The 13,589-nt window shown below is 39.6% G+C and overlaps 1 protein-coding gene across 2 annotated transcripts in view; it reads left to right on the top strand.

Moving 5' to 3' along the window:
• CPPED1 (calcineurin like phosphoesterase domain containing 1) overlaps window positions 1-13,589 on the top strand; it is a 55,703-nt gene that overhangs the window by 23,429 nt on the left and 18,685 nt on the right. For both annotated transcript variants that reach the window (XM_036392083.2, XM_036392081.2), the window contains exon 2: window positions 2,944-3,162. In XM_036392083.2, the coding sequence (XP_036247976.1) occupies window positions 3,009-3,162 (154 nt within the window). In that variant the 5' untranslated portion in view covers window positions 2,944-3,008. The remainder of the gene's footprint in view (window positions 1-2,943; window positions 3,163-13,589) is intronic.

Below are 13,589 nucleotides of genomic sequence, written 5' to 3'. Positions count from 1 at the left end.
GACAAAGGTTTTTCAGCCTTACTGTTATTTTTGTAACTATGTGATAAGTTATTGAATACCACAGAAATTGCTGTTGACTGAATTATTTGACTAAGACCTGTTAACTAAACTAACATTTTAAGTAGATGTTATTTATGTAGCCCTGATTCCTGGCTCTCTTCTGATATCCCTGCTTCACTTTCTTCATTTTATCTTTTTCTTTCCTACAGGAGAATATAGCACATACCTTTGCATCATTTTCAGTTCCTTTCTTTTTTCACCTCCTATCTTCTTCCTTTTCTCCCCACTCTTCACCACCTCCACCCCTGCATCTTCTGTTTCTCCTTTCTTCTGCCATTTCTTGATTCTGTCTGTGTACTGAACTTCTCTTTTTGAAATTCATCTTATCAGTCTCTCTCTTTGCCTCACATGACCATCACTCACCCACTCAAACCAGAGCATCTGTGCACAGTCTTAGAAACATTCAGGTACTTAAAACCTAGAGAATTACTGTATTGGCATGAATATAAGTCAGGAAAATAAAATATCCCTGAAACACATATTAGAATAACCTCTAGTCTGCCTTTCCCACCTGCTCCCTGCCAGTGCATTGTCTGCTTGCCAGACCTGGGTGTGTTCAGGGGTTCTGTCTGAAGTTCCCTGGGACCTGGGCCAGCCCTGCTGCCTGTGCACCCAGCCAGGGCTGCTCCAGGTGCTGCCTGTGGCCACCAGCACCACTGCTGGGCTCTGACAGCATAACACAGTCTGTCCATACTTGAAACACAGTCTCTATAAACAAATGCTGGCTCTTTTTCTAAGTAGTCTCTGTAAAAATAAATAAATGTAGTTATATTTTACTTAGGCTGCTATGGTAAAAATACTGACTTCAGATTAAACAACACAAAACAAGTAGATTTTGCTCAGCATTGATTTATCAGTACTGTCTATCAGGTTGCTGGAAAAGGGACAGGTATTAGTAGTCCTGCCATATTGTTCAAAGGTTTGTTCTTTTGTCCCCATTTAATGAATAAATTGTGGCACTCCTTGAAACCAAGTTCCTGTTCCAGACATTCCTTTTTTTCATTTTCGTTTTGTAGAGGTCATAAAGGGCTTCTGATGCAAGCTTTCTTAACTGATTTTTTTTCCTATTGCTTTCTACCTATTAAAACTGTAACTTGATTTCTCTGCACAAACAGTGCCTTTACTGCCTTTATCATGTAAGCTGCTTTTATGGCAACTGTATTTTTCCATGCAAGTCATAAAATAAAAACGTACATTATTTTTGGCATTCAACTGGTTCCATAAGGCTTATACAGCAAACTCATAGATAGATAGATCATTTCACTTCTCTGAACAGTTGTGTAACTTGAGTAAATTTTATTTCAGAATTAAAAGCCAATGAGTGGCTAGAAGTTTCTGTCTCTATAATACATTGTTATTATTTAGAGTAAGTCAGTGCTGGTATAGAAATAATTTTGTTTAGAAATGAAATGTTACTTTAACTAAAGTGCAGAAGCTTTCATTTGGAAAAACGATCTGATGCCATAGCAACAGATGACAATCACAAGCAGCTTCCGGGAGTTGCCTGCATTCCTCATCCCTCACTCTGGCCTATCCACATCCATGGTGCAAGAGATGAATTCTGAACTCAGTTTTCTAACCTTGCTTGGAAGAAACTCACTCCCCTTCTTGCCAAGTGTGAAGCTTCAGTTCTAGAGCTTGTGGAAGAAAATCAAAAGTACATCCGTGTGTTGAACATGCAACTTCTCTACTGTTACTACAAAACCAGAAGACCATTTGCCTCAAAATGGATTTCAGATCAGACTGACATGATATGAGAATATATTTACAGATTATATTTTAATTTTAAATAATTTGTATATTTTCTTTTTAGATTCAACTGTAGATGGATGTAGTCTGTGAGTTTTTAACAGTTTAAATGCTGTTTAAAAACCTCCAATAACAGTAAATGTATTAAGCCAAATAGAGCTGTCAAAACTAAAATATTCAGGTTGCAAATGAATGCATATAGACAGCTGGAGAAACCACAGTGTACTTGTGTTTGTACTTCAATTCCAGCTTGAGATATAAGTGTAGGAAACAGGCTACCCATTTTTGTTTTAAATTTGTAACCAACTCTTGTTTTATTTGCCCAGTGTTGAGATTTTTTTCTTCCAAATGGGCTTGTAGTCCTATATGTCACCCTTTCTTTGTTGTACTTGGTATTACAATACTGGAGAAAGAAGTATACAAAAAATGGTACCAGTACAGATTCTACCCTCTGCCTACACTGACTCTATCAATGGAAATTTGTTTCTGAGTTCTCACCTTTCTGTCACAGGTCTTGGGAACGATTGTGGCAGCAGTAAGTTTGAATTTTCATTGTTGCTGATGATTCTGCTGTTGCTGGGTGTAGTGTTTGCTGACCTTGGACCTGTTGAGTGGCTTCAGTTCTGACTCCAAAGAATGTGCTACATCCAACTTTTCTCTAAAACTATGAGAACAAAAAAGCATCTCACTCCTTAATAATTTAAGAAAAAGTCTACTGGAACCATAAAATGTGAAACTTGTGTATGTTTTAACTTGTTAATTAAAGAAGCAATAATTGGAATCTTAAAAGAGTCAAGTGAAATCTAATGTTACACACTTGTGCTGTGTTGTAGTCTTGTAATTTCCAGCACTACTTGCGGAATTCTTCACATACTTCTCCTCTAATCAGTCTGTAATTACTATGTGGTGTAATTAGATTAATATACTTTCATTTATTACAGCTATACATTAGAGGAAAATTTTGTACTTCTGCCTTTATATTTGTCCTGTATGAATGGGTACAGAATTCTGTACGTGCATTAAAGCAGTGTCAACCTACTGAGGTGAAGAACAATCAATTTAATGATGCTTGGAAGCTTTCATTCTCTAAGTCTCTCTACTGTTTGGGTTTTTTTTCCTTTTTTTTCTTCTTAGATGCTGAGTACCAATGGAAGGGGCCCTTCTACTTCATCCAAGGAGCAGATCCTCAGTTTGGACTGATGAAAGCTTGGACACATGGAGACACTAATAATGGAGATGATGAATGGGGAGAAGAAATTAAATTAGCAGAGCAAGCAGTGCAGGCCGTTAACAAACTAAACCCTAAACCCAAGTTCTTTGTGCTGTGTGGAGACCTTGTCCATGGAATGCCAGGTAAGGCAATTAAAAGTGCAGAATGGAGGTAATAACTCCATTTTTTTATATTTCAGATTGGCAATAAGGCTAATTTACTTGACTTCAAAATAGTCTTTCATAAGTATCATTAGTATTAGTTCCTGTTTTGGTATTTTGGGGGAAAAAAAGCTGTGGTTTGTAGCTGGTTCTTGAGATATTATTCTGATTTTTTCATCTGACTCTGTGTAGCATTCATCTTACAGCTGTACATCTGTACATTCATTTATTAATTGCTTGCTTTGAGATGACAAGGAGGGGCTCTAGCCACTGGGGAAGACTAATGCCAAGAAAATAGCAAAAACTAGAAATGGCTTTTTGGGTACCTAAAGTGAGTAAGGCTCAGAGAATTCTGTAGATTTCTAGTGCTTAATAGATTCAAATATTTAAGTTCTTAAAATGCTAAAGGTCAGTGAGTTTGAGCTCTAGCAACTCTGTCCTGTGGTTGTGGACTCTGAGCTCAGTGTGTTTCTTTGTACCCTGAGAGGAAGAACAAAAAACCATCCAGAAAGGTGAGTTACAAGAAAGAGAAGTACTTTTCTGGGAAGTGGAATTAGACGTTGTGTTACCTGCTGAGAAGTGGTCTGGAAAGCAGAACTGAGCACGGTGTCCCACATTTGTTAGCCCTGATAAGCAGCAGAGCTGCAGGCAGCCCTGGCTCTGTCACTGCCAGCACCACAATGCACCCAGGGAGCTGCAAACATCCTGTGCCTTGTGCTCCACTCTGCTTCACACTCCACCTGCACCTGAGGAGCTGCTTCCCAGCCCCTGCTCACACAGCAGGGCTTCCAGCACGTTGGAGACCTTTCACTAATTCCTTCAGTGTCCCACAGTGATAATTTTAAGACTTTAGCTGTCAAATTGATTGACAGTATTTGTAGGCTTTCTTCTGATCGGAACACAGTTTTGCTGAAAGAGTGGGAAAGTGTAAAAAACAACAGATTTAAGCTTGATTGAATCTACTGTGTAACACCTCAGTAGCTTGACCATAAAGTATGCCATGATGCAGTTTTATTGGCTTACATGCGTCCATTAATTTTGGAATCATCTTCCTATAGCAGAGTTTTAATAAATGTTTTGATTAGGACCTCTAAGTTGTGTAGGTGTTGCAAATATTTTGGTTTCAGTATCTCTTGAAAGAAAAGTCAGGACAAATAATAAGTGTTATACATCCTGTTTAAGGGATCTTTCACTCTAAAAATTTAGAAAATCCAGGAGGCTAAGTTGGTTTCTGTTTACCTGGATATTTCTCAAATACTCATGAAACAGTGCAAGGTTCTGAGTGCTTTTGTCTCTCTTAACTTCAAACAACATTATGCTAAGGCTTCTCTGTTGGTAGAGTTTAAGTGTGAACTAGAGAGCCAGCAATCTTCTGACTCCCACTGGGCACTGAATGGCTGGATACAGTAAGTCTTGTGTGTGGTACTTCTGGTATTTGGTTTGGTTTTGTTTTTCTAGCAATGGTTCTCTGTAGTCATTATTGTCCCTTTTGCCAGCGTATGTCTCAGACTTGGTAATGTTTTAAATACAAACCTGCCAGGGCTTTGCAAAACATCAGCATTATTCATTTTGCTAATAGACATGTGAAAGAAGCTGAGTGGATTGTACTGGTGAGATCACCTCCATTGTGTGATGGATGTGCTGTGCCTTGTATAAATATTTGAAGCTGCCTCATGCAATTTCCAAGAAATTGCAAGAACGAGCAGTTCATTACTCAGTAAACTTAAGGGTCTTTTCCAGGCTAAATGATTCAATGATTCTATGATTACCTCACTTGAGCCACCATATTTTAACTTCTCTAATAATTTATTGGTGATTGAAATTATGTTAATAGTTTTCAAGCCTGTGTTATCATGTAGTTATATAAAGTGGTTAAGGAAATGCACTATTAAAAGGAATTGTAGAATATTCAGCTGGAACAATTACTTCATTATTGCCTTTGTGTTTATACAAATGGCTTGCTCTGCTGTGTGTTGATAAACATAAAAGTACAATTTAACCAGTAAGTTGTACATAAAAGGACAATTTTACAGCCCTTTGTCTTTCTGTCTAAACTGATGACAGAGATAACAGTGGCTTGCTCTATGGTGCAGATATCTGTGGATCAGCAGTCTTGGACTAGTTGCCTAAAAGGACAGGGAGATTATACAGCTTTTTAATCAATTCCTGTTGGTAAAAAGTGAGTGAGCAATGCAGATCTTCCTCTCTTCTCTTGAAATATTTTATCATGGAGTACTAAGGGTAAAGTTTTTGATGGACTGTTTTAAAGCATGCACATTTAGCTGAACCAGTATTGAAGCCTTTTGCAGAGGAACTCCAAGAAATCTCAGAATTCCAGCAGCTAGAAGTGATGAACAGAATCCTGATCAGCTGGGAAGCAATCAGGCACAGCACTTGGAATCCATTACAGATGTCATTAGAGCAACGAAGTAATCATATCTTGGTATTTAGCTGCTGATTAAAAGTAGTTTGTACTCTGAATATTATTTCCAGAAGTTTTTCTTGATTACATAATCAGAATAGGATATCTATTCTTGGTAACACTAATATTGTGGTACAATCACATCAAGAATTTTAAGTGTTACCTTATAGTGCTACTGTCTCACTGAATATAATTTCTATGAACTCTATGCTTACACTTGGATATACCATGACAATGAAGGACTTCCTTCTGAAGGCATTTGTGTGCATTAAGTATAATATAATATAATATGACAAAAATGGTAATCTGTAAAATATTGTTGATCAGATTATGTGTTTATTTGACTGTATTTTTCTAAAACTCTGGAAATTGATTTCTAAAAATGTTACTGTTCCATGTCAAGTTGGATCCTTCTGTTTGGTTTTATGAAAACTTCCCATATTGTTCCTTTACCAATACACCTGGAGCCCAGCAGTCCAGTTCCAGTCCAGCAGCCAATTCCTCACCCATCTTGTTCTCCACTCATCCAGACTGCACCATCCCAGCTCCACAGCCCTTTGATGATTATAGAGCAGTGCCTCACAATGACATCAGCCAGCTCTCTCAGTACTCTTGGATTCATCCCATCAGTCCCGTGGGATGGCCTGGGTTGAAGCTTTGAGGAGATTCTGGTTCCATCCCTAGTGTTTCCTGTGCTCCATTAGCTCTGGGAGAATGTTTCAGTGCAGGGAGGCAAGGGAAGCTCTGAGTACCTGCTGCTTGTCACTGCCTCACACAGCAGTGAGCTGTATTTTCTTTATTGTTTTATTGCTAAAGTAGCAGTAGAAGCTTTTGCTGCCTTCTGCTAGTTGCAGCCCTCAGAGCACTTTCCCTGTCAGCAGCCCTGCATACCAGGGTACTTTTTCAGTATTCTTCCTTTCAAGTGTGTCTTTGGTTCCAACTCCCTTTTATGTCCTTTTTTCATTGGTTCTCAGGCATGAGTTCCTCATTTAACCAGATCATTCTCCTGATAGCCTACGTTTTTCTCTCTTCCTCTGCCTTCCCTGAGTATCCAGAAGGACCATTCTTGTGTTCATAGCACCTTGTCTTTGAACACTGTCAACCCTCTCAAACTCTTGCTTTCAGAACAGCCTCACACATTCCTGTGGCTGATCCCTGAATAAGCCAGTGTGCTGTCATGAGGCCCCAGATGTGCTCTCTGCCTTTCCTGCTTCCCTCAGGATCTTGAACTCCACCTTGGAGGCTGCCAGGATGAACACACCCCCCAGCACTCCTGTGTTTGTGAGTAGTAAGACCAGGACAGTGGGCCCTGGTTGCCCTGTCTGTGTCCAGGGATTGTCCCAGACTCCCTCCTGGCTTCCAGATCCCCTGGATTGCTGTCAGCAGATGTCAGGGATGTTTGTATCCCATAAGTCCCAGGGCAATCTAGAGACTTTTTCAAGTTGCTCATAGGAGACTTAATCCGTTCTTTTGTCCTTTTTGTGTTGTCTGTGGCAAAATCCCACCTTTAGTGGCTGAGCTCTTCCCCAGTCCTGACTCAAGTTCAGTCAGGCTGGTGTCTGTTCCATAGAGTAGTACCCTCCAAACATGGGGCAAACTCCCCCAACTTCTTTCTTGCTTGTCCTCCCTGTTCCAGTTTAACATGAACATCGTGCTTCCTTCTCCTACACTCATACCTCCAGTGTAGATTGGTGTCCAGGAAACAGCATCAGCATTTCAGCACCTTTTGTTACAGCAGCAGAGAATTCAGCTGTTGGCAGCCAAGGTCACCCTGCTGAAGCCACTGAGGAACACTGACTGTGAAGCTGAGAATCCAGCAACTATTTTTAAATGGCCGAATTCCTTGAGAGAAAATTGTTTAACTGCATTTTTTAAATGATGCTACTGCTATCAGTAACTTGATAGTTCTAGCCAGGAAAGTTATTTATGTGACGTATTTAGTCCAGGTGTTTAATTTTTTTTCATTAATTGTTCTGGCTACATGGGTAAAAGAACAAGACAGCAAGTCTCTTTCAAACTTCCTTAGCTCTGACTGTAATAAAATGTAGCTGTTTAGAGACTAAATGAAACGAGACTTGTCTAATAATGTGTATAATCACAAAAAACCTGATAGAACTTGATTAAGCTTGATCTGTTAGCAGTGTGATAATGGATCAGTGAGCAAGTAATGTTTATGCTTGCAGTTTTAAATTCATTTGTGTGTATATGTTAATTACAAGAAATCAAAATCACAGGAATTTACTATTACGGCACTTGAAATACACTGTGAACACTTGTACTAATTATTTTAGTTCATGTGAAGGTATAATAATCTCTAATATACACATTCCCTACCCAGGTCATGCAGTGCTGTAATCTCACATCAGCCTTTTCTGTCAATTAAGCCCAAGTAGTGACATTTTTCTATTTTTTTGATACTTTTGTTTCATATTATTAAATTGTTTAATTAAGGGTTTTCAAATCATTATTTAGAACACGTTTCACCATTTGTGCTTTTATAAATGTATATTTTTTAAGTTGAACAAGCTGAAACATCTGATTGTTTCAATCAGCTTTACAGAGCTGCAGTCATATCTAATAATGTTTTCTTATTGCTCCTTGGTGTGCTTGCTGTCTGTATCTCTCACTCTCTTTGTTAGGCCGTACTTGGATTGTAAGAGCTTCCAGGACTGTGTCTGTTACATATTTTCATGTTTTTCTGAGCCATCTAATGTGTGTTTCAGTCTGTGAGCCCAGGCATGTGTTGTTACTGTGAATAGTTTAAACAGGAGGTGACAGAAAAGGCCCTGACAATAGCCAAGCTGAAAACAGAGGTTCCCCCACTATACACAGCTCATTGCTGATGTGGTCGTGGTCACTGAGGCACTGCAGCCTTGAAAGCTGCCAGAAGATTACTTTGTGTAATGGGGGAAAATACAGCCAGGCAAGGCCCCAGAGCTGCAGCAGCTTGTGCTGTGAAAGGTACAGACTTACCTTCCATGACTGGCGTCCTGCAAAAAGCAGTCATGAATTTGGGAGAGAATTGTCAGTGTCAGAATCCCTGTGGGACTGCGGGAGATGCAGGTGTCCTTCTTTCTGTCCTTCAAGCATCGAGCCCCTGCCTACAGCCAGGATGTGTGGCTGTCCTGCTCCTGCTTCCAGGGGCCCCAGCTCTTGTGGGACATTCTCTGGTGCCAGCCAGCTCCCCCTGCCTGCAGGCTGGGCTCTGTGTGTCTGTGTGTGCATCACTGGTTTGCGTTTTCCCCCAGGAATTCGCACGTTCCACTAACGCTCTTAACTCCTCCATAAAGCCTCAATAAGGCACATCAGCTCAGTTCAGCTAATTACAATTTTGGGCAACAGTATGTTCTTTATGTGAAAAGTGAAACTGCATGTCTCCTCAAAATTATATACCCTATCCTCTCTCCCATGCAGTGTTTCTTCGTATAATAAAACAGGCGATGCGCAACAAGATTTTAAAAACAGGTGCCAAATGTTGGGATTCTGAGTTCATATTTAGACAGCAAGTAAGTGACAGTTTTTCAAATCAGTACTTCTCCATTTGACTCCTGCTTGACAATTTGATTATCAGAATATGAGATGAGATGGGCATACTGGCTTTTATACAATTAGTCCCTCTTATGAGCTGTGACACGTCCACAGAGGAGAGTGAAGTTATTTACATTCAGAATAGACAAGCTGCAGAGCTGAGGAACATCAGAACTGATGGTTCTGGTGGCCAGACAGTGGTATGGCTTCATTTCTGTTTATAATCACTGTAGCATTTGAAGGCATCCTCTCTCCTGGGAGAATCACAACTGCATTAGTTTGAGCTTCATTCCCATGCCCAAATTGGATGTGCAGCTGCCATGGTCCAAAATATTTGTCTCTCTCTGTCAAATGTGGAGTGCCTTAGCTTGACTCCTTCCAAAAATGTAATTTTTATAGACAATAAATCTTGAGACACAGGAATAATTACAAGCACCTTACAGGGTAACTCTAAAAAAACCTCTTTAATTTGCTGATTTTCTAGACTGGGGAATGCACACACCATAGCAACTGTTCTTAGTCAAAGCATTATTGTTTAAAACCTATTTGTGAATGTTCTGAATTCTCTTAATTAAAAACCATATTGGGGTGGTCAGGAAAGGTCAGTGAATACTTAGTTTGTGTAAGAGCTGAAGTTGGTAGGTCCCAGGAAGTCTTACCTGTCTTTTGGTCCAGGATCCACTAAAAAGGAGCACTGAGGAAATGTCCAGTTTTATCACACTTGATAAAGTCCACAGTCATTTGGCCATGTGTGTTCTTCCTTGTTAGGAATATTGCCCAGGCCTTTGCTGTGCAGAGCTGTGCATTTGCAGCAGCTGGGCTGTCCTTGGCCAGGCAGGTGCTGCACTCGTGCTGGCCTGGTCACACTGCAGGGACGAGGTGTTGGAGCTGGAGATCTGCTGCTGGTGGGTTTTGCACACAGCATGAGAGAGGAGTGTACTGCTGAAATCTGCATGCAAATGCACAAGCTGCCATTTATACATTTGTGAACTGAATAAATTACAGAGAAATGTCAGGTCCAATTCAAGTCCTTAATGCTATATACAGTGATTTGGTAAGACATTCCACAAAGGAAAAAACCTGTGAACTGCTTTTAATACTGCTTTTAAACTACCATTCAATAACCAATTTTGCTAAAACAAAGGATCATTAATTTATTTGTAAAATTTGGCCAGATAAAATTAGGCTGCACTGCTAGCCGTTAAGTGAGGCATGTATATAAGGAGATATTTTGTCAAGTTTTAATTTTAACTAAAAATAGAGTAATTCTCAAAAAATCCCTTTCTCATCTAGAAGGCAAGAGCATGAATGCTGATGTTTGATTTGTCCATATAAGAGGCATATGAGCAGGTCAAAAAATAGTGTCTTAAAATAGGCTCCACCTTTTAAAATGGCTGTAAGCATTTCACCTTTACTATATTTACCTTTTTTGCTATTTGAACTGTCTGCTTGGTTCACAAACAAAAGCAAGTTTGTGTATTTTTTTAGCTCCCAGCAGCGTGGCACAGCTGGGGAGGAGGCAGCTGTATTCCAGTGTCACTTGCAGTTTCAGCAGAATTGTCAGCTACATCCCAATTCCTGCATCTTTGTCAGTGGAGAATTGTAATAGAGCATGAAGTAGAAAAGACACAGATGACTTTTTAGGTGCAAGGCAGAAGCAGAGGCTTTCAAATGTTTATACTGAGTCAGAGTATAGGTAAAGGTTGTATTTGTTTGAGTGCAAGGTAACATTTCTATTAATATGTTACTGCCTGATCAATAGGGCAGTGTTTAGGTGTGACCTAGTTTCCTGACCACAAGCTGGTATAATCTAACTAAACTCACTGCATCTGTTTCTTCTGCTGTTGTAACCTAACTCTGATATGCTTGGTAGGATGGAACCCAAACCAGAATGATTCTTGGCTATTTTCTTCTCCAAACTCTTACACCAATGTTGATTAATAATGGCTAAGAATTTGGGTAAGCAGCACATTAGTTGTTAAATATCTAATAATAATGGTTTAAAGAAATGCCACTGTGGTTGCATAAATAAACATTTTGTAGTAATTATCTGATTCTAGTAAAACCTAATGGAGCGTTCAAAGCCTCAAACAGCTTACTGTGAAATTAAATTTGCTCTAATCACCCCAGAGTAGGGAAGCATCAGAGATCTCCACACAAGTCCAACAGGCTCATATTGCAGAGAAACCACTGGGCTGTCAGAAGATGTTTAATCTTCAGCAGGTATACATTTATTTGTATTTTAGACCATGTTCTCTAGTCTAGTCTACAGTTGAATTTAGAAATCTGATTACAGATCGATATCTCTGAATATTAAAATCTTGGAGATGTAATTAGCTACACAATTTTCTCAGATCTTACATTTATGATACAAGTACTAGAGACAGTACTAAAAATCTAGTAAAAGTACTGGATCTTTTTATGGAGTTTTTTAAATTAAGTTTGGTTTTGGTAGTGTAGCATAGAGGGTTTTTTTTCTGTTTGTGATGATTTCATCAGAAGCACAGACCCAAAGGCAGTGGTGGCCTGTGCTTGCTGTGACAGCTCTGTGTTGCTGGGAGATGAGCAAGGATAAGAGCAGAGTTGAGCTTAAGTGAAGGATAATACTTATTTTCACAGCAGAGCATGGAGCAGTAAATGCCATGAATTAGGTTGTTCTGTGGGCACCTGTGTGCCTGGCACTCAGAAAAATGTCAGCATTTGCAGTTATTATATTTAATGTCATGCACTGAAACCAGGAGCAGTTGATCCCCTAATAGGCTTCCTTGTTCCTTGGGGATTTTGTAATTGCTTTAATGTAATAATTGTTCATTATTAGCTTAAACTAGAGTTAACATTTCTTTTTGTTTTAATGCTCAAAGTTATGTAATAAAATTAATTTATATTTTCATGTAAGAAAATTTTTGTGTGATCATTTTTTGAACCTCAGAACAGATTATTACTTGTTTCGAATGTACTGAAAAAGTCACAGCTGTAGACAAATGAGTATTCCAGATTCTGCTTTTCACTGGAACTAATGAAATGAGGTTCTTTGTAAGTTAGACTGAGTAGTCAATCGGTTTGTTCAGGAGTGAATATAGTAATATTTACATTATTTTTAACTGTATAATTTTTTGTTCATCATAAAATTGTCTTCAGGCTATTTGAAGATTAGAAATATATATGTCTAAAGAAGAAAGAGGAGACATTTTAGCTATTACAGCACAGACTAAAGCAAAAAAACCTATTTCAGAACATGACCATAATGGGTTTATTAAAATGGATCAGCTTATTCCTGCACGTAGTAATTTGGAATGACACGGTGTGTTGCATTAGTTCATTACAGCAGACACCAGAGGGGAAGTTTTTAATTTTAAAGCGAGAAACAATGAAGAGCACTGGTAAGACTGGGTGCCAGGGAGGTTTCCTTTCTATGCTGTGCCCTGTCCATTAACACATTTTTGTAGCCTCCCAGGACAAAAGAGAACGTGGAGACCAAAGTGTTTCGTTCCACTCATGGCCCACGAGAGAATCACTTTCATGGGATGATCAGTTGTAAAGAGATGAGCAGAGGGAGGAGCCTGGCCCTGGCAGTCAGGAGGAGTCACCCCTATTGATGGGATGGGGAAGGGCAGGAAAGGAGGCAGCACAGTGGGGAACAGTGTCAGAGCTCTGGGGTGGGGAAGCTCCATTTGCATCAGTGCTCTGAAGAGATGCTGTGGGTTGGTGCTTTGAAAAATGGCAAGACTGGAGCTCAGATTTCTATGTTAATGCACAGCAATCAGATGTAGCTGCAGAAGGAGCCTGGCAGGTACAGTGTGGTGTTGATGATACCATTGGGTTTGGACCTGTGATGTCTTCCAAGTGACAGTGGCACCAGTGGGGCTGTCCCTGGGGAGGGGTCAGCAGACAAGGAGGGTGTAGGATCTTCCTTGTAGCCCTCTTAGTCTGGAGCCAACAGCCAGGTATCCAAGGCAAGGGCAGAGATGAAAGGCAGTCCTAGTCTGACAGGAGGAGGCTGCTTTCCCACAGAGATGGAGGTAACAGTTACATTTCCTCCAGAGCATGGTTGAGTGTAGCCTTGGAGCCCTTCCTCCCTAGAAATTTAGGGAATAGTGCTAGGGGAGGTCCTTTAAATGGAGGAGTAGGGCAACTGTAGGCAGTTATGAAAACACACAAAACAGGACAAACATCTCAAGACTCAAAATAGTTAGACTCTTTGATTGAAGCAATTTTGATGCACTGTAAGGGCCAGGAAAATACAAATCTATCTGTTGTTGTTTTTTAACAATCATGTAATTGCTTTCATCAATAATTAGTTGTCTTTTGATGTCAGAGTATTCTGGTATCGTCATAAATTACAGAAGGAATGGGCCCAGTGCTTTTCTAAATCTTGTTTTCATAGCTGGTGTTTTGACATTTTCTATTTTGCTTTTATCAAATGTAGGTACTATTTCTATTTGATGTTTCCTATAGTATT

The sequence above is a fragment of the Molothrus ater genome, chromosome 16, assembly GCF_012460135.2.
Source record: "Molothrus ater isolate BHLD 08-10-18 breed brown headed cowbird chromosome 16, BPBGC_Mater_1.1, whole genome shotgun sequence".
In the NCBI taxonomy this organism is placed as follows: domain Eukaryota; kingdom Metazoa; phylum Chordata; class Aves; order Passeriformes; family Icteridae; genus Molothrus; species Molothrus ater.
The sequence above is the reverse complement of the archived record's forward strand: the minus strand, read 5'-3'. Positions and strand labels throughout refer to the sequence as shown.